Below are 23,618 nucleotides of genomic sequence, written 5' to 3' on the forward strand. Positions count from 1 at the left end.
GAGAAACAGGTTTTTCTGGAAAAAAATAAATAAATCTGTAAATAAAACCATTTTCTTGTAGATTCCTGCAGAATTCAGAAGTCCATCATCAACTTGGTCTGCCCTTTGCATGTTTTTTTTATTATATAATAAATTGGCAAATGATAATTTTTTATCTGCCAGAACAAATTTGACTGCGTTTAAATCAATTATGCAGATTTCCCCCCAAAAAACGTGGCAGAAAATGTGGAGAGGTGTGCAGGTTTGCGTAGGCTTGGTCACATCAAACATGCTTACACGGAGCCGCTGGTGCTATATTTTTTTAAAAGAGGTGAAGCACAGATGTCAGTTATCAATGACAAAATGTGAATCTGGGTGTTTAATCATGTTGGTTTGCAGCATGGCTTCAGAAGGCAGTTTTAATCAAATAATATACATTTATTCATTTTCCTTCAGCTTAGTCCCCTATTTATCAGGGGTTTTTACAGCGGAATGAACCGCCAACTTATCCAATATATGTTTTACACAGTAAATGCCCTTCTAGCTGCAACCCAGTACTGGGAAACATCCATACACACTCATTCAAACTCCTACACTACAGCCAATTATTCCACCTATACCGCATATCTTTGGACTGTAGGGAAAACCGGAGCACCCAAGGGAAACCCACGAGAACACGTGGAGAACATGCAAACTCCTCATAGAAATGCTAACTGACCCAACCGGGACTCAAATCAGCGACCTTCTTGTTGTGAGGTGACAGTGCTAACCACTGAGCCACCGTGTCGCCCATATCAAATAATATTTTACCACTTATTGCAATACCCATAATAAGGGATACTCACTCACTATCCTTCAGCTTATAACTCAGTTACAGCCTATAACTCAGTTTTTTGACCACACTCCGTTATTATTGTTCATTTATTAGTTTGCTGGAAATTAGAGCTGAATTTAGAAATAGTTTTGAAACAAATCTCTGCGCTTAACAAATAAAACTAATTATGTAGGCTAATTGATGTCATTAGGGGAGTGCCCAAAACTCTGTTTCCTTATCCACGAAAGAGAGAAAGAGAAAAAAATGAGTAAAGGCTGATTGGAGGAGGTTCATTCTTTATCCTCGTGCTGCAGATGGTCTGTTTAACTGTTTTGCTAGTGAAGTGTTTAGTTTTTCCACTTACAAAGTCTGCCATGTAAATAGCAAATGCACCATGGCGTGACGCAACTGACTCATAAAGGGATATGAGAGATAAGACTCTGAATGGTTTATTTTCAAATCACACCTATAACTCATTAAGAGAATAAGCTCAACCTTGTTAGACCATGCTCCGTGGCTTATAGCGTATTTTTCCGTCCTTAAAATAGCAAAAGTGCATTCGGACATGCCCTTAATGCTTTTGTGCCTTGCGCTTTAGACTTTGTGCCTAGATCATTAAAATAGAGCCCTTAATTTTGACTTATTTCTTTTGAAGGTGAAAAGAAAACAATATTTTTTACTTGATTGACCTTTTTCCTTGATCTATCTTTAGATATTTAGATTAGAAATGAGACAAAACAAAGTATGAAAAGCATTTGTTTTTTACACTGTAATTATTCGATTTCTGTACCTGAATACTGTTAGACTCCGTAGATAATCAAAAAACAGAGCTATCTGAACCATCTTGTGAAACTGTATTCATATTGAAATATTTATCAAATAAAAATAAAATATTGCAATATGAATATCGTGCAGCCCAGTATAATTGAGTACTGAACGAATACAGAGAACATGCCAAACTTCTCTGTGTGTGGAAAGCAAATGAAACTGTGAGATGTTCATCTAGGATGAGACAGTATTGTTTATACTGACATACTTTGATATTACAAATACATTTGAAAAATATTGATCGTATCACATCTTTTATTTAATGCCATGTCAGCTTCATTGACTATCTTCATGTCAAAGCGAATTCAGAATAATACTAATATTTGAAATATAAAGACAGAGGGAGCCGCTGTCAGATAAGAGCATGATCCACCTTTTCAACTTGAGATGTGCTTTATATTATTAAGCTCTTTAAATTCAATCATTCATAAATTCAAGCTACGCGTCTCACAATACTGTCAGTGCGTTTTCTTTAATGCATTTCCCTCAGCACACAACTTACATCCTGTATTTGGTTGTATACCTGTCTGTAAGTGTTACAAATTAATGCAAGCCTTTTCCATTTTACAGAAAAAATGATTCTGACAGCAAGCACATAAACAAGAACTGGTGCGCTCGTGTGCATCAAATAGATGAAGCAGATAAGAACAAAAGTGTGATAATTAATTCAAATATTTTTCTACATATTTTGCATCCAAGCATTTCAGCTTTTTTTCAGAAATTGCTGTGTATATGCTGCAACACTGACAGACTTTTTTTAAAGACAGTTTGTTCACTAAACCAGTTAAATAAAAAATAATACCAACAAAAATCATGGTTTGTTTTTTTCCCTGTAGCACTAAAAGCAAACCGCAATGTGACTTCTAAACAACAGTATGCATTGAACTGTCATTTTTGTGTACTGTTACACAAATATATATAGTCCGCAGTATATATACAGTATACTGCAGAGTGCTGTGGGCTTGGTGAGCTTTTCAGTGTGACCTTTCGGTCTGAATTGAATGTGAATAAAAATTTGATCAAAAGTGACTGTGCTGAGAAATTATGGCAAGTCGGGGCTCCAGAATAACATTTGAGAGCCACTAAATTTTGCAGATGGTGGCACTAACACCTGATTTGGTAGCATGGTACATGTAATATTAACATTATTCAATATATCAAGATTTGTCTCTGAGAAATGCACATTTGACAGCAGATTGAGAGTTGAGAGTAGTGGAAGTGTGAGACTTACTTTATGTTTCTATGACATTGTTATAAAAAATAAAAACCTCAAAGCACAGTAATATGATTTATTAACATTATTATATACATTTAAAACATTCGTATTATAACATAAGTTGATATTAACATCCCACTTTTCCTGCCAATGGCTCCTGTTGGTAAAACCATGCTAATTGCTGGTGATTTGTAGAATCAGGGTTCCCACTTTTTAGCCAAATATCAAAATACCTGACCTCACTGGCTAAAAAGTTGAATTTCCATCACAATCTCATGACAATTCGTAACATTGATTTAGTCGCAAAACTATATTAATTTATACGATCTCATTCATGTAAGACGTGTAAGACTGAACTCGTACGAATTAGCCACTAAACTGACAAAATGTAAAATACTTCTCGTGAGATCAGGCTGGATTTTCCTTGACATCTCATGAAAAACAGGCCACTGTTTTGCCTATATATTGAAGAGTGTAACTTCCACTGGGGAAATGGGAGACATGTTTCTCCCACTTTTCAAAATCCCCTTTGTATCTCCTTTATTTTTTTCAGATTTTTTATATGAGTGCCATGGATGGACAGAGAGAGTCTGTTTCTAATAACTTTGCATTCCAGCTCTAAAAATAACTCTGTGAAAGTTCTAATGAGCAGGTATGAGCAAACCTTAGGCAGCAGCAGAAGACGACTTTAATGACAACATGGATTCAGTATATTACCTCCGAATAATGATATTTTCCATTACGAAATATGTCTACACCTGCACTGTAAAACCCAACAGTCAACTTTACTAAATGAAATGAGTGTAGTTAACTCAGGATTTACTGAAATTTAATTCTACTAACTTGAAAAGAGTTTTGAACTCAGTGTTGAAGGTAATGAGTTAATTAAATACCTCATTATTTTAACTTAAATAGAGTAAGTTCACAGTACTCATAGATTAGTTTTTGAACTCAAATGGCTTGTTGCAATTGGTTTCCAATTTTGCAGATGTTCATTTAATGTTCAGTGCTTTGCGCTGCACAGACTAATAGTTTGGTTTTTATTTTACAATTAATAAAATGACATCAATATTTTCATATAGTTTCAATAGAATTTAATTTTCCTGATGCCAATCTGCAACTGATATTATAAAATTATGATTCAGCACACTTTTTTCTTTCTTTTTTCTTTTTTTTTAATTATTTTTCTTTATTTATTTTTTAGGTAAGTTTGAAATTAAATGTGTTTAATCAGCCTGTTTTAACCTTGTTTTTGTACAGCATAGTCCCTATATATGTGAATGCAGGTAATGGGATTTAAAATGAAAAAAATTTTCTTCAATTTAGTGTCCCCCACTTCTCAACCAAAGTTAAAGCCTGGTATTTTTAAATTATATATAATTGAAATAATATGCTAAAATAATAACACATTGAAATACCTTCAATTCATATTATGAGAACAATGATGGACAGATTTACCTTAGGTTTTGATTTAAATAAATCTGTTAATGTTGGTGCAAAGTGCTTCCTTCCCCAAGTTTGATAGCTCAATACTTGTTTTTATAAACATTACATTTAGCAATACATTTAGCATTAGCCAAAGCTCTTAAAATGTACTTTACCCTTAATGTTAGCTTTACTTACTAAGTACAGTCTGCTGACTGCATTTGACTTAAGTGACTGCCAGTTGATGAGCATATACGTATTAAAATGGACCTGAAAGTGGTCTAATCGGCATGCACAATCTTAAAATATGGAATTCATTCATTCATTTTCTTGTCGGCTTAGTCCCTTTATTAATCTGGGGTCGCCACAGCAGAATGAACCGCCAACTTATCCAGCAAGTTTTTACGCAGCGGATGCCCTTCCAGCCGCAACCCATCTCTGGGAAACCTCCACACACACATTCACACACACACACTCATACACTACGACCAATTTAGCCTACCCAATTCACCTGTACCGCATGTCTTTGGACTGTGGGGAAAACCGAAGCACCCGGAGGAAACCCACGCGAAGGCAGGGAGAACATGCAAACTCCACACAGAAACGCCAACTGAGGTTAGAACCAGCGACCCAGCGACCTTCTTGCTGTGAGGTGACATCGCTAACTACTGCGCCACTGCTTCGCCCAAATATGGAATAGAAAAAAGATATTTTGAAAAATGGAAAATAAAATTTAAAACATCAAATAAAAAATGCCTGATGTTCCATGACTTTTTAAGAAATTATGGGAAATGTGCAATAAAAAGCCTTCGGACATGTTCATTGTTGGACTGTGTTTTCAGCTGAATTCTACTGAGTATTTTGAAGAATGTCAGTGCTGTTTCATTTGGCTTCGAGCTAGAAGAAGTTGTATTTTTTTTATTAAACTCTTCTCGCTGGATTTCACTACATGTTAAATGCTGATGTTAATGACTGGTGCAGTGAAATGCATTTAGTCTGCTCATTGCTGTGTTTTCTTTTGTACCAAACTGATTCATGTGGTGCAAACTAGTATTCCACTTTTTCTACGCTCCTAGATGTATCTCACTCGCAACAGAATGTCATCGCTTATCAGTAGGTAAAACGGTTGCGGCACAAGCAGGACCTCTAACAAAACTTGGTAACACTGGCAGCAATAAAGGTCACAAAATGTCTGGAGCCTACAAGAAAACATTGATTTGCCATCACCCTACACACAAAAACAAACAAACAAACAGTGTAGTCTGACTTATAAACAAATAACTCTTATTTATCTGTCTGAATCAGACAGACAAATCATTCACCATAAGAACTCGCTGAACCTGCCAGCTACGCTGACCTCCAAAGCACCATTGCGAATGCATGATTTGAAAATTCAATGTTTTAATATTTAAATTTTAAATGTTTAACAGCAGGAACCATCAGTATCAGTCCCATGCCAGTGTTTGACTGAATGACAGCAATAGTTTAATTTTCTAATGGTGTCTGTTACATCACCATTTCAATAACTGGCCATTTGTGGTTAAGATCACTTTGAGAGTTTTCGTAATCATCTAATAGAAAAACCATGCTCTTAGAGGAGACAAAATATATTAATTGAAAGGCCATAAAAAAAAGGCACCCATGGTAGTCATAGATGTGTGAAGTGAAAGGATAGGGATGGATGGATGGACGGACGGACAGATGGACGGACAGACAGATAGATGATAGATAGATAGATAGATAGATAGATAGATAGATAGATAGATAGATAGATAGATAGATAGATAGATAGATAGATAGATAGATAGATAGATGGATGGATGGATGGATGGATGGATGGATGGATGGATGGATGGACGGATGGATGGACGGATGGATGGACGGATGGAAAGATGATGGATGGATGGATGGATGGATGGATGGATGGATGGATGGATATGTATATAGGTATAGAATAGATAAAACAACAGACAAAGAATCCAATGGCAAACTGATAAACAGAACGACAGAATGATAATAGAACGACAGATGGATGGATGGATGGATGGATGGATGGATGGATGGATGGATGGATGACAATGGCAGACACTGATAGAACAATATACAGCAATATAATCAAATGATTAATTAAATGACAATGATTGGAAAGATAGATGAATGGATAGATGGATGGATGAATGGATAGATAGGTATAGAATAGATATGATAATGATAAATAGAACGACGGATGGAGAAATGAATGGATAATGACAATGGTAGACACTAATAGAACAATAGACAACAATATATTCAAATGACAGGATGGATGGATGGAAAGATGATGGATGGATGGATGGATGGATGGATGGATGGATGGATGGATGGAAGGATGGATGGATGGATGGATGGATGGATGGATGGATGGATGGATGGATGGATGGATGGATGGATGGATAGATAGATAGATAGATAGATAGATAGATAGATAGAAAGAAAGATAGATAGATAGATAGATAGATAGATAGATAGATAGATAGATAGATAGATAGATAGATAGATAGATAGATAGATAGATAGATAGATAGATAGATAGATAGATAGATAGATAGATAGATAGATAGATAGATAGATAGAGAACCTTGTCTCTGTGTACATGCTCTCATAATTACACAAATAATGTCCACTGAATTGGCATTTTGGCCAAATTTTGTTGTTTTTATCTTAAAGTACTGGATGAATCAATTTTACGATTTATGTAAAGTAAAAATAAATAAATAAATAACCACAAATAGATATTGGAATTGGCCTGTTGCTTATAAACAAATCGGCAATCGGAATGAGCACATCACTACTTACAGGCTTGATGTACTGTAGCAATAGCAATTTCTACTGACAGCTCCCACTCTGAGAGAAAAGGCACACACACACACACACACACACACACACATACACACTTACCGAGTACAGTAACTGTGGCTCGTGCGGTCCGTACAGGCATGGTAAAAATGGAACAGGTATATTCTCCATCATCTGACAGCTGAACATCCCCGATGGTGATTATCAGCTCCGTGGCCGTGGACTTTACCAACTGGATACGGTTATCTCTCAGTGCTGAAAAAGACAGAACCGATAAGAGGAACACATACACTACATAGGTGCCGTACATTACAAGTTTTAGCATTTTATTTCCCTCCCCTGAAGTCGGCTGATAACACAAGTCAAAATATCTGGCAGCAAAACCATTGTGATTTAGATTTATGTGATTGCTTTCCACCATCTCTCTCTGTAACATTTACATTTCCTTGCTGTATCACAAGCAAAACGACGACAGCAACAACAAAACAGAACATAAGCAGTCTTATCTGTACAAACCCCATGCACACAATGTTCCAATGCCTCTGAGATCCAATTAAAGTGTGGGTTTTTTTTAAGTACACCCCTTAGTTTGAAAGGTCAGATCAGATTTCAAAGCTCTTTTTTTTCATTTATTATTCAGCAATGTGACGTTTACAACATCATGCAGAGTGCGCAATATTGTCTGATCCAAATACTTTCCTTTTTGCTTGCATCTAGCGAGCCATGTGATGTTCACCATGTAGTGAACAGCGTAACGAGTCAGCAGTTTTGGAAAGTGTACTGTATGCATGAATGCATTAAACGCCTCTGTTCTCTTCCAGATCTGGTGAGTTCAGCAGCACAGAGAGATGACAGACACGAGAACAGGCAAACTTTCCAGTTCTCCGTGCTCTCTTTCTACTGACAGCTACTCTTAGTTGTTGTATGAGAAAGTCTCTTGGCATCGTGCTGATGCTGACATTATTACTATAGCAACCCTTGTAGATACACTGGATATTGACTACACGGATTCCACCCAGAGAGATGACAGTGCAGACCCTCAGGCTTCAGATTAGGTTTGTGTTCAACCAAGCCTTGTAATGTACATTTAGGAATCTATTATGTAAATGACAGACGTTCTGATTGGCTAACAGTATTGTTCATTAGAGCAAGCCAAGCGGATGAGCATTGAACAATCATGTTAAAGTGCTCAGGGATCAACCATTCTTAAAATGGGTTAAAATGTATTATTTTACATCTTACAGGAGAAAGCTAATTTCCTAATTTCCACTTTGAAATAAGATAAAATATAAATAAAAAATGTCTCTAAGCTTTAATGTCATCTATATGCTAATATAGATTTATATGCTATGCTTTCAAAAAAGTTAACTTCTGAGAGATTTATATATTTAAATATACAGTCTCTCTCTTTTATGGTTTTCACCACTGATTAATAAATAAAAAAGGAAATTCTGACTTTTTGATCAGAAAGCTGTTTTATTTTATTGTGTTTTATTATGTTTTATTCTCAACATTAAAATAAAATATCTCACAATTCTGACATTATATATATATATATATATATATATATATATATATATATATATATATATATATATATATATATAATATAATATCACAAGAGTAGCAGTGTGATATGGCTGTTTATTGGCACTAGTGGGAGCAGTGCATTGCCGAGTGCCTTTGTCTCCCACCAGTGACGATATACAGCCACATTGCACTGCTGCGAGTGTGATAATGTGTTTATATAACAGCTTAACAGCATAATCGTGTATATCAAAAAGAAAGTTAAATACGGAGAGTCTCAAAACCTTTTTGTAAGAGGAACTACTTTCTTCCACCATTCATTCACATCTGCAAACAGTTAAAGTCAAAATTATTAGCCCCCCTCAATTATTATCCCCCTGTAACGGAGAGCAGATTTTTTTTCAACACATTTGTAATCATAATATTTTTTATAACTCATTTCTAATAATGATTTATTTTATTTTTGCCATGATGACAGTAGATAATATTTTCCTACGTATTTTTCAAGACACTTCTATACAGCTTAAAGTAACATTTAAAGGCTTAAGTTAATTAGGTTAACTAGGCAGGTTAAAGTAATTAGGCAAGTTATTGTATAATGATGGTTTGTTCTGTAGACTATCGAAAAAAATAGCTTTAAGGGACTAATAATTTTGTCCATAAAATGGTATTTTAAAAATTAAAAACTGCTTTTATTCTAGCCGAAATAAAACAAATAAGACTTTCTCCAGAAGAAAAAATATTATCAGACATACTCCGGAAAAACTCAGGATTTTCATAGCGTAAGATTTAAACTACAGCTGAACAAATCATCACAGAACAGATAAGTCGATCTCTCTCTTATATTTTGTAGTGCTGTATTTATACTATAGTAATCTGCTAGTGGTTACTTTGCTTTGGCTATTTCAGGGTTAATTATTGTGATCTCCTAATTGATGGCGTTACATGCCAATCAAACTTCTAATCTTAAATAGTTAGCAAAATCACCAGCTTTGTCATCATTTGACATTATGCTAGAGAATCATTCAAATGATATAATTCAAATAATATAATAAAATACTTAGTTAAGCCTTTAAATATCATAATAAATAATAGCTCTAAGGTGACGTGTGTGAAGTAGCAACGGCTTCTGCTGTTCTGACGTCAGCTGCAGATGTGAAAGAATGGTGGATGAAAGTAGTTCCTCTTACAAAAGGCTTTTTGAGACTCTGTGTTTTTGATATACACGATTATGTTATCGAACTGTTGTATAAATGGAATATCACACTCGTAGCAGTGCGATATGGTTGTATACCATCATGGTGGGACACTAAGGTCATACTCACACTAGGTACAGTTGCCTCGAACCGGGCCAAAGCACGCTTGTCCCCCCTCCCGTCTCCCCCGACGGCCCGCACTCACACCACAAATGGGCCTCGGCACGCTTACGTCATCGCTGCTGCGCTGTTCAGTGAGAAGCACTCTCTCACTCAGCAGCACAGTGGAGATTTCTTTAGGTACATGTATATCGTTTCAGTCGTTTGTTATGCAGTGACATGCAGTCAAATATTTCACCAAACAGTCCTTAGGGATGCGGTGACACGCAGTCAGATATTTCGCCGAACAGATCCGCCACTTTTGGCGCTCATAAACAATCATAAAGCTCTCGTGCTGCAGGAATGAGGAGGTCTGCTGAAGCCGCGCAGCTGTCGTGCTGTGAGAAGTTGTCGTCTTTAATAAACTACGGCAGTTTGCATTCACTGAACAGTAAGAATGATTAATAAATCTATATGAAACAGTCCTTTAAAAGTCACGTCTCGCTTTCAGTTTCGGGCTTCGGCGCGTTTTGCACTCACACACAAGCTTACAGTGCCAAAGCCCAAGTGAACCGCGCTCAGGCACACCTCTTCCAACCGGCCAGGGCCGGCCAAGTAAACCGTGCTTGAGCCCGATTCAGCGCACTCACACTTCTCAAACGATCCGGGAAACGGGCCACGGCACGGTACGGATGGCATAGTGTGAATAGGCCCTAAGGCACTCAGCCTGCAGCCTCGAACCAATGCACACATCCCACCAGTGCTGATATACAGCCATATCGCACTGCTACGAGTATTTTATTTCTGGTAAGTTTTTAGAAAACAATTATATTTTATTTTAATGTAAATTTATTTTAAATAACAGCACTGTCATCTTCATGACTCATCATGCACTTTACAGATTTTGTCCAATCGGTTGCTCTGAATGAGAAAGCCCCTCCCCCGTCTGTGTTTGTCTGACCCAACAGGCTGGCAATGATGGGGAAAACTTGTCTGAAAAGTTATTATTTTTGCTAATGGTGCAGAAATCACACACTTCACCTTTGAACAAAAGGAGAACTTGTGTCTAAAGCAGATTTACAGTAAATGTGTGTGTGCGCGCGCTTCATGCTTTATCAGTAAGTGAAGGGCACTTAATTTGTCTTCATCAGCTGCTGTTCCTCTGTCCTCCATCCTGCTCTTTCATGCACACACTCCTCCTTTGTCATTCCTCACTTTATCTCTCTTCGCTCATCCACCCATCCATCGTCCCCCCACACTAATCTGTTCATCTCTTCACACTTGTGTGCTACTGTTCACCTTTAACTGAGCTCTCGTTTCCACACTGCTAAAAATCCGTATTTGGCTTTCCAAATATCCAAGCATCCTTCAAACGAGATAAATGTACTTGAGAAGCAAAATTGTGTGAGATAATGAGATTTGTTTTCAAAGAATTTATCACGAATTGAGTTTATTTCTCACCGCTAATTGTTTTTTGTCCTGTTTTAAGCATAGACCACACTAAATTCAGATTGACTGCAATTGGGACAGACGAATGGACTTAATTGGAAACTCTTCCTCCGTATATAAAGAACATTTATATCGCTTTAAGGTGCCACATTTGTGTCTGCATTTCTCTTCTCCCCTCTTTTAACGCTCCATCCATCCTTTTCATTCAATAGACTGTTTTCTATTTCTGCTTCTTCACGGTGCTCTCTTGTCGCCTTCTTTTGTTTTCCTCTTTAATCAGGTCACCCCTCCATTCTCTCTCTCTCTCCATCACCTCGTTTTCTGTTATCACGGAGCCACCTGTTTGTTTTTAGGGTGATATTAATGTTTCAGCAAGGTGTCTCGCGCATTCTTTCTTGTGTTCGGTGTTGAGGGACTAAGAGCTCTGGGAAAATCTCTAAGGAAGGGTCCGACGAAAATCAATTTCCTGTTCGGAGCGAAATGGCAAGTAATTGCAATCACAGACTACAGACTTAAAAGCGATTGAGCAAAAGAGAGGTCATAAAATGTCCATTTGCTAAAGTCAATGTGAATCGCCGCTTACAACCCGCTTTATCTGTAATTTGACACCTTTTTTTGGTGTGTGTGTGTGTGCGGCAAACTAGATAGTCTACTAAAATATATAAATAAATGTACTTAAATGCTTATTGGATTTTGAAAAAGAGAGATTAGTAAACAGGATTCAGCGTGACCAAATGAGAGTTTGCTACTCAATAAATAAATGACTTTCCTTTTCACATAACTGCTTCAGAAGAGAGTTTAAAACATGTAGACCTCTCATATTTTTGGAGCCATAGGCAGCTTCAGCTCTTTTTCACTTTTATAGACAAATTGAAGCTGTGATGGAAAAGAGCTTGCCAGGACATGGAACACAACATCTTCGTTTGCGGTTCAGGTAGAGACCAAACTAAACAGTATACATTCTATATATATAGTATACTCATTATAAAGAAGCAGAGACTTAAAATTTTGATCAAAGCTACACTCACTGGACGCTTTTTTAGGTACTGTACACCTTACTAGTACCGGATTGTACCCACTTTTGCCTTCAGAAATGCCTTAATCCTTCATGGCATAGATTCAACAAGATACTGGAAACATTCCTTAGAGATTTTGGTCCATATTGACATGATAGCGTCACACAGTTGATCCATGATGCAAATCTCCTATTCCACCACATCCCAAAGGTGCTCTATTGGATTGAGCTCTGGTGACTGTGAAGGCCATTTGAGTACAGTGAACTCATTGTCATGTTTAAGTAACCAGTCTGAGAGATGAATCGCTCTTTATGACATGGTGCGTTATCCTGCTGGAAGAAGCGATCAGAAGATGGGTACACTGAGGTCATAAAGAGATGGACATGGTCAGCAACAATACTCAGGTAGGTTGTGGTGTTGACACAATGCTCAATTGGTACTAATGAGCCCAAAGTGTGCCAAGAAAATATCCTCCACACCATTACACCATCACCACCATACTGAACCATTGATTCACGGCAGGATGGAGCCATACTTTCATGTTGTCGATGTCAAATTCTGACCATACCATCCAAATGTTGCAGCAGAAATTGAGACTCATCAGACCAGGCAACATTTTTTCAATCTTCTATTGTCCAACCTTGGTGAGCCTGTATGAATTGTAGATTCAGTTTCCTGTTCTCAGCTGACAGGAGTTGTACCCAGTTTCTGAAATATTCAGACTAGCCCTTCTGGCACCAACAACCATGCCACATTCAAAGACACTTAAATCACCTTTCTTTCCCATTCTGATGCTCGGTTTGAACTGCAGCAGGTCGTTTTTACCATGTCTATATGCTTAAATGCATTGAGTTGCTGCCATGTGATTGGCTGATTAGAAATCTGCGTTAACAAGCAGTTGGACAGGTGTACCTAAAAAAAGAGGCCAGTGAGTGTATATCCCCTATAAGGATTATGAGCCGATTACCTCAGGCAGGAGTAGTTATTTTCGAAAAATATTTATTTATATGAATAATTAAAAAATAGAAAATTATTTATTATTATTTAAAATGAGGTGAAACAACACAATTCTTTTTTTTTGGGGGGGGGGGGGGGGGGTGGCAACTTAACTGTTTTATGTTCAATCCACTTAAATTTGAAACAATTATTAGATTAACTTAATTTGTGGAACCCATCATTTATTTACAGTGTTCCAGTTAAGTAAGTATAAACTTTAATTTATTCAATTATCAATTCAATTATTTCTTAGTGGGAAGGGTGGGTGTTTTATGGAATGCATTTTGTACATGCTTATATATTATTGATAGCTGTTTTGTTACTAAAATGTACTGTCAATCCACTCTATTTATTGCCTAAGAAAAAAAAAAGATATGGCATTTGAGCCAAACATTACAGTAGTAAACGATAGTATTTTCAATTCATATGAGCCTGAATGCACAAACATTGAAAGAATTCTTATGGAGTAATTTGCTAATTAAAAACAGGATCTTATCATGTCGCAGTGATGATGCAGTGCTTTCTAACGTCTTTAGAGGACAGCCTGAAGTTCAATCAATCGAAACTGGATCTCAGGTAGGTGGCTATAATGGTTAGGGACTACGAGTAAAGACCAATCAGGGACTGTTTTACACTTTGAAACTGATTGATTGCTTAGACTCCCAGCCATATAATTCACTATAGAATAGAAGCGCACAACTGGAAGATCAATGTTCATCCACCAGGATCTTTTTACGTCTTACATTCATTCTTGTATTTGAGTATCTTCATACATGCATGATTTTTCGGTCACACTTTATCTTTGTGTACAATTCTGACTACTAACAAACTATTAGCTATGACTTTTAGCTCAATAAATATGTATAAAATTTAAACTGTAATGGAAAAGAGCAGCCAGGACATGCTACAAAACATCTTTGTTTGTGTTTCAGGTAGAGACCAAACTAAATATGGTACATGTAAACAGTTTACATACTATACAGTATACACACTATAAAGAAGCAGAACGTTAAAATTATTTGTGATCAATGCTATACTCGCCAGCCACTTTATTAGGTACACCTTACTAGTACCGGATGGACCATTTTTTGCTTTAAAGAACTGCCCTAATCCCTCATGGCATAGATTCAACAAGGTACTGGAAATATTCCTCAGAGATTTTGCTTCATATTGACATGAAAGCATCATGCAGTTGCTGCAGATTTTGTTAACCATAATTTGATAAGGGGGAACCAGCCATCATATTGAGTGGGTTATTGCCAGCCTTGTCCTTATGCATCCTCACCAGCTTTATAAGAACACGAGGGTCAGTAGATTACAGTAGGTTTTAAAATAGGTGAGACCCACCTCTTTTCTCTCCGAAGTACAGGGTCTGCTGGGCCGTGTTGGACCACTGGAGGGAGGAGTTATCATTTTCCTTCACGCCGCAGGTCAGGGTTACCACCCCGCCCACTGCCACCGTCTCATCTTGGGTCACCGGCTGAAAGGGGTCATCATCTGGGCAACAGGACAGAGGTAAATGAGCAGATATTAGAGTAAAAAAAAACAAGATGACATCATGAAATGAGATATAGTTAGAGACGGAGGGAGAAGGAGACAGGGAGAAAATGAGAGCGAGACTTAGGTGAAAATTAGATGCTTCGTCCCCATCATCATGATCTTTGAGAGCAGCGCTGTGTATTTCTTGATGAGAAAAAAAAAAATGAAAATAGCATCATTATCATTGCCTCCACCTCACACTGCAGGAGTCGCCAGAAAAGAAAATCAAAGACCACAATTTGCAAGAAAAGATAGAGGAATGAAATTGAACAGGTATGATGACTATTAAAATATGTGACATATGCTGATCTTTACAAGCTTGTAAAGTGAAACAACACACTTTAACAGATGATATGAAATTAGTGTTTACAAAAACTCATATCTAATATTTATGAGCTTTAAGAGGAATAAAAGCGACACGGTGGCGTAGTGGGTAGCGCTGTTGCCTCACAGCAAGAAGGTTGCTGGTTTGAGTCCCGGCTGGGTCAGTTGGCATTTCTGTATGGAGTTTGCATGTTCTCCCCGTGTTCACGTGGGTTTCCTTCGTGTGCTCCGGTTTCCCCCACAGTTCAAAGACATGCGCTATGGGTGAATTGGGTCAGCTTAATTGTCCGTAGTGTATGTGTGTAGGTACTGGTCCTCCAGGTTGAGGGTTGAGCGTTTTTGCTAACAACCCACGTCATAAAATCTAGATGTTACGAAACACCAATATGGTGTGGCTAAATATCATCTTCGATATATAAAAAAGCCCTGGGAGTAAGTAAGTAAGGCGTATAAGTATGACATTTTGGCATGTTCGTGGTCTACGTTATGTATGATACAGACAACTGAAACAAATCATCTGACTTATACTATGACCTTAAATAAATAAATATGTCTTAAATATAAATACAATTTAAATTGTATCTGCACTGTGGTGGATACAAAAACAAGACTTAGCAATGCAACCGCCAGGAAACCAGTCAGAACACCCTAGTAGCTGCCTGAGAAGAGGCTGAGCATGACTCAGAACTCCTTCGCAAACATATAGCAACACCCTGATGATTAGCCCAAAATATACTCTACCAACATCATATGGCAACACCCATTCACAACAACCATTCACAACAATCTGGCAATTGCAGAGTAACACAATCTGCAACCCCCACAGCAGCTAAGCAAATGCACCACAACACCATGAGAATGACCTAGAATGCCCTGGCAACTGCACATCACCACCCTGACAACAAACCAGAAAATACTAGCAACTGCACAGCAACACCCTGACAACAAACCAGAAAATACTAGCAACTCCACAGCAACACCCTGGCAACCCCTCATATAACAACCAAGCAACTGGATACTATCCTGAGAACCATTCAGAATACCCTAGAAATGACACACCAACCCCCTTGGCAAGCACCAAGCACAGCCATTCTAGAATTATGACATTATGGTAGGATTTGTGAAGCCAAATACTACTTACTTTTTAAAACCATCATCAAGTTTTGTGGTTTTATATAGGCTGCGTACTGTTAGTGGAGATTAGGGTTTGAGGCAAACCATGTAAAGCCCTTCAGGCATCTAACAGATGACAACTTAACTCATTATATTGGAAATGTGTCTGTGGGTCTCTGGGTGTGTGTGTGTGTGTGTGTGTGTGTGTGTGTGTGTGTGTGTGTGTGTGTGTGTGCATAAAGGCCAGATGTAATGCCAGTGTGAGTCTAGCTGTATGATAATTCAGCCCTGGGCGGCCCATGCTCCACTTTACCCAATAATTACCACTTAGGTTATAATCGATGACCTTTTTAATGCTGACCGGTGCTGGATGAACTCTGGGCGAAGTGCTGTCTGAATGTTAGGCTAATGGAAGCTTGAATGGAGCGCTAATGCTTAGTGAATGCTGGGCAAATGCTGGCTTGGCGCTGGCCAAGCTTTGGACTGGAAGAGATTAAAGGCGAGCAGAACTTGGCTGATTGTTGGGTGTATGCTGGATGAATGGCGGGACAAATATTGCTAATTGCAAGACTAACATTGGCTGAAGACTGGGTTAATCTTGGCCTGATGCTGATAACACACTAGCCTAATGATACTCGCTTTTGTCGATCTCAATCTTGGATTGATTCAGGCTAAACGCTGGCTTAATTCTAGCCTGATGTTTTGCTAGCGTTGGGATTAACCTACTCAATTGCAGGCCAAATGGCGGCTTTCTGCGGGCAAATATGTGGGACAAACGCAGGTGCGCTGGGCAAGTGTGAAGCGTGGTCGAACTCAGCCTGATTAGCCTAAAAGGCTTTAACGAGACGCTGCTTTTAAAAATAGAGCCGGGGCAGAAGGGATGAGAAAAGACTAAGTCTCAGCATCTACATCGCTGAACATCTGGCTATGTATGTGCGTTGATGTTAAAACCTCCGGCGCTCTCAAAACCAACACAGTGCTAGAATTAGAGTCAGATCTTCAACCCAATGAACCTATGCCAAAATATAATAGGCTAAAATTAGCCTTTAGCTTTAGCACACATGGTGCAGGCTACTTATCGGCAACCAATTAAAGCGGTGTTAGCAGTTAATATGCGATTAGTGGGTCACATACGCGCTCTCTCTCTGCAGTGGACAACTGCTGCAGGGGGCACTTACTGAGACTCTCAAAATGGCATCTGATCCATTTAACTGGTTATGTCAGGACACTGACTCGACTCTAATCACTGAGTGGATGGACTGAAGAGGAGATTGAGGGAGAGAGAATATGGGTGAATTCAATTTCATAGTGAACACCACTGTGTCCTGCTCACTCCAAAGGGCAGAGCACTTAAAGTGAGTACTCGGAGGGGTGCAGGGCGTTACTGTCTCATTTGTGCATGGAACACTTTACACAAATGTCACTGCTATTTTATGTTGAACCATGAAGTTACCTTAATAATGTACACATTCCAATTTAAAAGATGCTTTGCCTGAAAACTAAAAATCCCATCATGTCCTTACCGAAAACAAATACAGATACAAATACAACTGTCTATATACATTACAAAAAACACTGTGATATTGCTTTTAAAAAAAATATTGTGAGTTCAGATTTCAGAGTTAATTTAATTAGCCTCATTAATTTAGTTGTTAAAAATGTACAATTATTTATTAAATTATTGATAAACATGTTTAGGGTCACCACCAAGTGACTGTAAATGTGTATAAATCAAACATATACACTTGGAGCTACTTTGAAATCCATGTTTCTCTGTAAATTAAGGTAGCATACCAAAGAAGTGAATGGCAAACTTAATTTTGAACCCCTCTATAGTGGATTAGTCTGTAAATACATCTGTCATGATCACCAGCGATCTAGGCTTTGCAGATCACTGGAAAACATTCATGATCACCCGGACTACAATTTTGCCACTATATGAACTACAATCCTAGAAGTTCATTGCAATCACTCATGCCACAGCTGACATTCATCTGGACACTGACACACACACAGCTGGTAACTCATCATGGACTGATTAACTAAACTATACATTCACCTCTCAAGCACACACACATTGCTGAGTCTTGTTTTTCTTTGTAAAGCATTATTAATCATTTTCCCTGTTTATCCTGCTTTGGTTTTGATCTTTGCATTGTTTATTGTTCCTGGCAATTCCTTGCTGCCTGTCCTGAACTTTTGCAGTTTTTGCTGTTTGTATCTATCAACCATTGCCTGTCTGACTACTCTTATTAATAAACTGCACGTGTATCCTCAACTCCTCAATGTTACAACATCACTGTACAGTTTTAATTAACATTTACATTAAGATCTGCAGCTGTGGATGCCAGGATTTTACAGTTTAAAAATACAGTAGATAAACCTTAAAATGAATACCTTAGGATTCATATTAAAACTATCGTCTTTTATTAATTGTACCTTTGTTACAGAAACCCCACCAAAGGCAGATGGTGATAAGACAGTCAAATGATGAGCTAGTGCTCATCACAAACAGCTTATACACAGGTAGAGAAGCATGCTAATATATACTGTGGAAGGTGCTTAGTGTCATTCACACAACTACTAAACACCATCACGACAACAACACATGTGACACTAAAGAAATGCAACAAACATTATTTATCATTATTAGATGTACTGTAACATAAAACTCTAATGTACAGTACATCAATGATGACAAAAAAAACTAAAAAGAGTCACAGCAATGTCAAAGTAAACTATAAAGTGTCAAATAGGGAATTCTGGGAAAGTCACGTTTACTGTAATTAACGACATGCAAGACAATACCATATAAGATTTACCATATACCAAAAGTAAATAGTTTTATAGGGCCCTGTGAACAATATTTCATTTATTTCCAGATTCAATTTTGAAGGTTAAAGTTTAATTAATCCAAAAAGTAGTTTATTAAAATCTTGAAACCTACAATTTTAACAATTTTGCAAATATTCCATTTTGCAATTCATAGAATTACATATCAGAGTTTATTAAGATGTATTTGATTAAGGAAAAGCTACCTCACAAACAGGCCAGGTGGTCAAATGTCCAAATTGAGAGAGAGAGGGGCAGAGATGGAGTTTTACAGCATTTCTCCGTAGTAAAATAGCGGCTCGTGTGCTGTGCCGCCTTCATTGTAGTAAGAGCATTGTTTCCTCACCCTCGACTCCTTTGCCATAGTATTGCGACATCGCGCATAGGAGATAAGTGACATCAGTACGTAATAACCGGTTATGATCTATTATTGAACCGATATCAATAAGTTTGACATGCCCAGTAACGAGTAATGATGCAGCACATAAAAAATCTAGCTGAGTAAAAGTATTAAAATCATAGAAAATATGTATTTAAGTAAAAGTGGAAGTAGGAGGGAAAAAAAACAATTCTCCAGTAGAGTACAGATACAGCCTTTTAGTACTCAAGAACAGTAGTAAAGTAGTTTTACTTCGTTACTATACATCTCTGCGTATGTCTGGCTACATAATTTGTGATCTCCAGAAACGTATATAAGGCTATGTTTTCAGAATGAGCCTATGTTGAAAAAAATACTGACTCAGTGACCGACCAGGACAAAATATTGTTTCAAATGGCTAAAAATGTCAATAAAAGTTACTTCACCAAACTTTTCAACATTAAAATATGTTGGACCAGAGATTAGAAGCCCCATAATGCAATTCAAAAGTGTAAATAAGCAGAAAACATCGGTGAACCACAAACTACAGAAGCTCCTAATTAACGGATATTTTTTACAGTGAACAAAAGACATGAAAAGAGCTTTCCTCCTTCCTCAGAGGAGCTGATAAGCAGATATTTATGTAACTGTGCATGATCGTACGGTTAGTTAGAATTTATAATTCACATTTAGCATTGTTCTTCCTGCTGTCTGAGGCTCAGCGACCCATTTTTGGGTCACGACCCAGCAGACTAGAAGCACTGCCTTTGCATACACACACACACACACGCATGCATGCGCGCACACACACACACACACACACACACACACACACACACACACACACACACACACACACACACACACACACACACAAACACAAACACAAACACACACACAAACACACACACAAACACACACACACACACACACACACACACACAAACACAAACACACACACACAAGCACACGCACACACACGCACACACACACACACAGACACAACATGCTGATTTAAAAACACACCGACAGTGTCATTTTCTCTCTCTTTTTCTTTCAGTAGGTGTCTCTCGCTCACAAACACAAATGTGTGAGGGTGTTGAAAAAGCACACAGCCTATATTTAAAGCAGCATCGTTTACACCCTCCTCACATAGACGAGAGAGCCGAGAGAGAGGACGGCTGCTGAAAAGAGACAAAAGCGAAAGATAACAGATAAACAGATGAATACGGAGAAAGACTGACCAAGAAAAGCCAAAAGGAAAGACAGAAGAGAGAAATAAACGAGGGAGGGAGGAGATGAGTGTTTGTATGTGAGAGATAACGCAGGTTGAAGTGTAATAAATACTGTCCAAAAACAGACAGTGAAAAATAACCCCTTCGTCTCTCCGTTTCCCTCTTCTCTCTCTCCATCTGTGCTTTCACTTCTTCTCTCCTTCTCCTCCTTCCCTCCATCTGTTTCTCTCCGTCTCTCCATATTTTCCCTGTGGTATTGTGTCACCTCTTTGCCCTCTCCCTTCGTCTCTCTGCCTCTGTTTCCTCCGCTGCATATGTAGATGTCTACTTTTCAGCCTGATTAACGTTTGATTGGCACTAAACACCCTGTTGGTTCCTCTCTGGTGTCCAGCTGTTTGTGTGTGTGTATTTGTGCGCAACAGCTGGACTAAAGTGAAGTCCTTGTTGCCTTATTGATCGTAGACTGCTCACATTTAAAAAGACTTGATGAAGATATGGTTTGATAATATAAATGCTGGAACATATCTGCTTAATCACAGGCTGGCAGCATATGAGATGGAGCAAATATTGGTTTATGGAGCTTAATGGAGATTGTTTGAAAAAACTCACTCGCTCCGATGAAGATTTATGGATTCAGCCAAACATTATACTCCTCTCTCTTTCTCTTTTTCTCTCTCTCCAATGTCAGATCATTCATTTGCTGCATTATACACTGCAAAATCATCTGCATTTAAGAAAATTTGCATTTAGAATACATTCTTTTATTATTTTATATATTATAACTTAAATACGCTTAATTATTATGCACCAACCTGTGAGATCTCTTCACTCTATGGATCGTCTCTATTTGCAAGTTCCTAGATCACGCTTAAAATGTCGGGGTGATAGAGCTTTCTCGGTAGCAGCTCCGAGACTTTGAAATGATCTTCCACTCTCTTTGAGAACAGCTTAAACTTATGAGTCTTGTCAGAGGTCACTGAAAACGCTCTTATTTTTTTTTAGCTTTTAATCATGTGATGTGAGTTTATGTACTTTAGTTTTATGTATATTTACATGCGTTTTATGTGTTTTATGTACAGCACTTTGGTAAACGTGGTTTGTGAAAGTGCTATAGAAATAAAGTGAGTTGAGTTGAGTTGAGATAAAATAATTTGTCGGATTTACTAAATTTTTTAAGGTTAAGTGGTTGCAAACAATTTATTTGGGCTGAATTTAAACAAACAAATGAAGTTAAACATTACTAAATTGATTTTGTTTGTTTAAATTCAGCCAATATAAATTGTTTACAATTAAAGACTGTAAAAAATATGGACGTAGTATTCGTGACATCACCCATAGGTAGGGCCAGACGGAATCTGCGGAGGTTTTTTGCTATTTCTGCGGAGAATTTTGGCAAAAATCTGCGGATTTCTGCGGAATTATTTTGGGAGTATTCAGCGGAGTATCATAACTTACACTTTAATATATGAAATAAAAAGTAATAAATCACTGAATAACAACTGAATAAATTCCAATTTACACATTTACTCAAGTAAATAAACAGAATTTATAATGGGCTAAAAAACTGCAGAAATCTGCGGAATTCTGCGCGCGCAGATTCTGTGTGGGCCTACCCATAGGTTTCTGAAGAGCGCAAATGAAGCTACAAGTGGACCAGTGAAGGCCAAGCTGGAGCACTTACTCTAGGCCTCCGGGCTCTGCTATGGTTTGGAAAATTAGAAATTGAACCAAAAAAAACAAACCATTACAATTGGCTTAAAAGTGGCAATGAAAATTTGGGAATTGCAAAAAGCAGAACCTGGGAAGCTTAAAAAAAAAAAATTAAGCTACAGGTGGACATGGCCAACCGTTGCTATTTTGTTCTCACGTCATCGCACCAACTGGGGGTAACCAAAAAAGGGCAAAGATATGGAGCGTAATCGGAGATACAGACGCCTGCTAGCATTTTACTAAGACGGGCTTTAATACTTCATTACCTGCGATTTAACTGTGTTCTGACCACATGTTCTTGTTTGCATACTACATCAATAAAGTGTTTAGTCTTTTGAAAACACAGCTTTTCTAATACATTGAGCCACTAAGCATTGTTCTTATGACGTTTTCCTACAAAAGGACAATGTGAATTACTTTCAAATACTTCAAATATAGTCTGTGTTAGTAAATGCAAGACTATTTATGAAATTCTGGAATAACACTGTATGACAACATTTCAGATGACTGTTCTAGAGCCTACAGCTAATTAATCTGTAAGATTCTGAAGTGCATTCAAGTTCTAAAGAAAATTATAAATAATAATTTATCTTAAATAAAACAAATACATTTATAGATATAATATATAATAGATATAATACAATATAATAATAATAATAATAATAATAATAATAATTATAATATAATAATATCTTCATATCTGACAATTGTGAGAAATGATTTCAAAAGGCTGTTGACTGAGTAAAGCCACATAAAATAAAACAAAAATATGATAAGTATATGTTGAGTTAAGCGGCTAATCAGATATGATGGCGACCAGAGAGACCTAGCTGTCACTCAAGTGGCCACGCCCTTAATTATGCAGACCTAATATAAGTCAATATAAATTAACAAATGAGTTATAAAAAAAATTCACGCCCTCACAGTTGTCATGAAGTGTAATATTAGCTACTGTATATGAATCAAAATCGTTCTTTGTACCAGGCTGTAAACATCTTTTTTTTCTGCTGTAAAGTTGGCCATTTTAACATTGGTGTCAATAGAAATCTGCTATATTTTTGATTCAGGCCTAGTGGAATTTCAATGAATTGCAGTTACTTCCTTATTACCATATTGAACAGCATATT

At 37.5% G+C, this 23,618-nt stretch overlaps 1 protein-coding gene across 11 annotated transcripts in view; it reads right to left on the reverse strand.

The window, feature by feature from the left end:
- The window catches only part of cadm3 (cell adhesion molecule 3), a 139,739-nt gene that overhangs the window by 42,644 nt on the left and 73,477 nt on the right, over positions 1 to 23,618 (reverse strand). For all 11 annotated transcript variants that reach the window (XR_015477938.1, XR_015477937.1, XR_015477936.1 and 8 more), the window contains 2 exon segments: positions 14,728 to 14,877; positions 7,200 to 7,352 (listed from right to left, as the gene is read on the reverse strand). Coding sequence is in view for 7 of the 11 variants with exons in the window: in XM_087240042.1 (XP_087096168.1) it covers positions 7,200 to 7,352; positions 14,728 to 14,877 (303 nt within the window). In the remaining 4 variants the exon portion in view is untranslated.

The sequence above is a fragment of the Danio rerio genome, chromosome 2 (assembly GCF_052040795.2).
Source record: "Danio rerio strain M-AB ecotype USA chromosome 2, GRCz13ab, whole genome shotgun sequence".
Lineage (NCBI taxonomy): Eukaryota > Metazoa > Chordata > Actinopteri > Cypriniformes > Danionidae > Danio > Danio rerio.